The sequence below is a fragment of the Monoraphidium neglectum genome (genome assembly GCF_000611645.1).
Source record: "Monoraphidium neglectum strain SAG 48.87 unplaced genomic scaffold scaffold04520, whole genome shotgun sequence".
NCBI lineage: Eukaryota > Viridiplantae > Chlorophyta > Chlorophyceae > Sphaeropleales > Selenastraceae > Monoraphidium > Monoraphidium neglectum.
The window spans coordinates 641-4,356 of record NW_014009109.1 but is presented as its reverse complement, the minus strand read 5'-3'; the positions used below and the strand labels follow the sequence as shown (position 1 = coordinate 4,356).

The window sequence follows — 3,716 nt, the reverse complement described above, 5'->3', positions numbered from 1 at the left end:
CGGCCGCTTACCACCCGCAGGTGTCCGCCGCGGCCGCGCACTACCCAGCCTACGTCCCGCAGCCCGCATACCCAGTGGCGGCGCCCGCAGCGCCGGCCTATGCGCCCCAACCTCAGCAGCAGCTGGCGCAGGCGCAGCCGGGGCAGGCCGCGCCGGGCGGCATGCCGCCTGAGGTGTCCACAGGGTTTGGCAAGGTGCTGGACGCACTGACAGGCAGCAAGGTGAGATCTTGTCCTTGAAGATTGCAACGATGTATACATCATATGTTGATCATGTTGCATCAGTGATCCAAGATGGGGCATCGCTTAAAATCCGTGGTGTTTTCGAGACAGGGCAGCGCACGAACACCCGCGATGTGCGGGCGCATCCCCAAGTGCTCGCGCCCGCCCGAGCAGCCACGCCCGCCCGCTGCCCGCACGCCGCTCGAGGCCCTCGCATGCCCACGGCAAGCGGCCTCAACATCACCCAGCCCACCGTGTTTGGCTGGACCCCTGAACGCGCTCTCCGCCTCATCGCTACCCGCACTCTGGTTCCCCCGTCCCCAAAAACTGCCAACCAGCTGCTACCTTCTCCATGCCCCCGGCAAAACCCCATCAAAAACATCGCCCCATGCAGGATTCGATCAAGGCCAGCCAGGCCTGGTTCATGGCGTGCGCCCCCTATGCCCCTGGCATGGCGCGCCTCATGGCCGACCGCGCGATCGCCAGCCGCGACACCGATAAGCAGCTCCACATTATATATCTGGCCAACGACATCATATTCAAAGCCATCGCCGCAAAGCAGCTGCAGGCCGCCGCCGCCGCCGCGGCCGCCGCCGCCGGCGCCGCGCCTGCCGCGGCGCCGCAGGCCGGCGCTGCGCAGTCCGACGCGGTGATCGCCGCGTTCGCGCCGTTTGTGGGCGCGATGCTGGCGGCGGGGGCGCGGCTGGCGGGTGACAACACAGACCACCTGCTGAAGGTCAGCCGCATCCTGGACTTCTGGTGCGAGAAGGGCGTGTTTGACCAGTCAACGCTGGCGCGCGTGCGGCGCGAGTTCGCGAGCAAGGACCCGTCTGCGGCGATGGCGGCGGCGGGCGTCGGGCCGATCGGGTTTGCCCCGCCGCCGCAGCTCGCGGCGCCGGTCGCGGCGGCGCCGGCGGCCGCAGCGTATGCCTACCCTCAAGCGGCGGCGCCAGCGGCATACCCGGCGGCGGCGGCGCCTGTGGCGGCAGGTGTGTGTGTGTGTGTGTGTGTGTTTTGCGGGGGCTGCCTTGCTTTTTGATTCTGGGCCGACGCGCCCCGTACCGCAAGTTTGAAGATGGATCTGATTCCAAAATTGCATGGGCTCATGCTTGGTGAAACGCCGGCGCCCAGCCGTGCATTAACAATGGGCCCGCTCAACCCCTCCCCCCTCCCTGCAGCTGCGTGGGCGCCCCAGCCCGCGTCGCACCCGGGCTGGCCCGCTCCCGCCTACACTGCCCCCCCGCACGGCGCGCCCGCCTGGCCGGCGCAGCCCGGAGCGCCGCAGCCCTATGCTGCCGCCCCTCAGCCCGACCCCAGCGGCCCCGGCGGCTACGCGCCCGCCGGCCCGCCGGCGCCGGCCCCGCACCCCATGGCGGCCGCGCACCCTGGCGGCGGCCCCCACCAGCAGCAGCAGCAGCACCACGCGGTGGCAGCTGCCGTGAAGCTGGACGAGCCCCAGGGCGTCAGCAGCTTCAACTTCCCGCCAGGGTTGATACCGCAGCTGGTCAAAGAAAAGTCAAAGTGGGCGGAGGCGTACGCGCCGATCCCTGCGGACGAGATCGAGAGGGCGGGGCTGCCGCCGATGCCTGAGAAAGACTCGTACCTTTCGCACAGGTGCGTGGGCGGGCCTTCCAGTGCGATCCACTCGCGAGCGTGCGTGCGCTTTTGACCTTGCGCGTGCGGCGTATTGAATGTGGTGCTGCAAGTCAAGTCACGCCACACGCCGTTGCTTGCTGCCTTTCTTGCGACTACCTTGCACTCCCTTCCTGCTTGTCACCTCAGCTCCAAGCTCACCTATTTCAAAAACGCGTCGAGATCCCTGCTCTGCGTCACTCACCATGCTATGCCTCGACATCATTTGTTGTTGTGACCCCGCCGCCTGCTAACAGGCTGGCGCGTTTCAAGCTCGAGGTCACAAACTACAAACAGGGCCAGAGCAGGTGCGCATAGCAACACCTTGCGCCTCGCGCGCCCGGCGAATGGCGCGCGCCCGCCAGGCCACTGCTGTGACGGGGCCCTTTGGACGCGGCCCAGCACACGCAACCTTGGATGCCACTCTGAGGGTGCGGAGTGCACCCACACCCTCGGATGCACAGCCACACACGCACGAGCATGCCCCTGCTTCCTCGCAACCCCCTGATCGTCTGCGCCCCTCCAGTGCAAGTGGGGGCAAGGGCGTGCGCCCCAAAAGCGCGCCACCAGTATGCAATCACCACGCCCGTCCACGCTTTTCGCCGTATCTGATGCTATCCTAACCAATCCAAAACCTCAGGATCGATTTCGAGGAGGAGCGCCAGGCGGAGCGCGAGCGCATGGGCCTCGGCCCAGACAGCGACGACGAGTTTGGGGCGGCGGCGGGCGCGCGCGCGCGGCGGCGGCGGCAGGAGCGCTCGCCGCCGCGGCGGATGGCGCTCGACCCGACCACAGGGATGCGGTCAGACGGGTCCTATGCGGGTGGGTGGCCGGGGCGTTTATGTTGGCTACCAACTGCCTTGGGGAGGTCATTTGCATCTGAGCAGCCCCGCAGGCAGAGCCGGGCGGCGCTCCCGTCGGCCCACAGGGGCCGGATGTCAGCGGGAACACCGTTGTCGCGTCCCTCTGCGCGGGCGCGCTCGGGGCGCCCGGCCTGTTTTCGGCCGTCTGAGGGACGCCGCCGCCCCTCGCTCTGTGCTCTGATGCATCAGAGCTCTGCATTTTTCAATGTGCCATGGTTTGCCCACGCTTCGCCCTTGCCTTTCCATCCCAATCACCGCACACGCGCGCCGCGCCAGGTCCCAAGGTGCAGCGCGCGGGCTTGGGGGCCATGGGCGGCCCGCCCGGCGGCGGCGGCCGGCGGGACGGCGGCGGTGACGCGCCGGGTGACCCGGGTGACATGTACAGCACGTACCGCAGCCTGAGGAGCCACAGCTACCACGACATGATCTACAGCGGCGGCGGCTCGTCAAACACGTTCCGCGGCGGCCGGTGACACTCGGGACGGGGGCGGCGGCGTGACCTGGGTGACACCTGTAGATGCACGCAAGCCCTGGCCGCGCCAGAGCGCGTCGCGTTGGTAGCCTGCACTCGCTGTGCAGGCAGGCCACGCGCCTGCTGCTGATGTAAGCTGCTGTGTGCCTGCAGCTGGTGTGAAGCTGCGCAGCCTGTAATGGGAAGCTGGCGCGGCTCTGGCCTCCACAAGATTCTGGTCCAAAGGCGGGTTACACCTGGGGCAGCTCAATGGTGCCACATCCGCGAAGGCAAGCCGGCAGCACGCTTCATCCTGCTGCGCATTGGGCGCAGACAAGCGCAGCCGTCGCGCCGGAGGTGGGGTGGCAGGCCCGGGGGCCGCACCAGAGGGGCCCTCAGACAAGGGCGAGGCGGGGGCTATGCAGCTTCTGCAGCTGCTAGTGGCACTCTCAGGCGTGGAGGTTCTGAAAAGCAAAGCGGCGGAACCAGATTACGCGGCCGGGGCGGTTCCGCTGTGCCGTGGCCGCATCCTCCCACCCGGGCCAACGA

The 3,716-nt window shown here is 68.3% G+C and overlaps 1 protein-coding gene across 1 annotated transcript; it reads left to right on the top strand.

The window, feature by feature from the left end:
- Positions 1-161: 161 nt before the first annotated feature.
- MNEG_14481 (hypothetical protein) lies at positions 162-3,189 on the top strand (the record flags this gene model as incomplete). Its single annotated transcript, XM_014037047.1, has 6 exons — positions 162-221; positions 616-1,210; positions 1,400-1,835; positions 2,111-2,161; positions 2,494-2,675; positions 2,993-3,189. 6 exons carry the CDS (start codon positions 162-164, stop codon positions 3,187-3,189), a joined length of 1,521 nt encoding a protein of 506 aa, XP_013892501.1.
- Between the last annotated feature and the right edge of the window lie 527 nt (positions 3,190-3,716).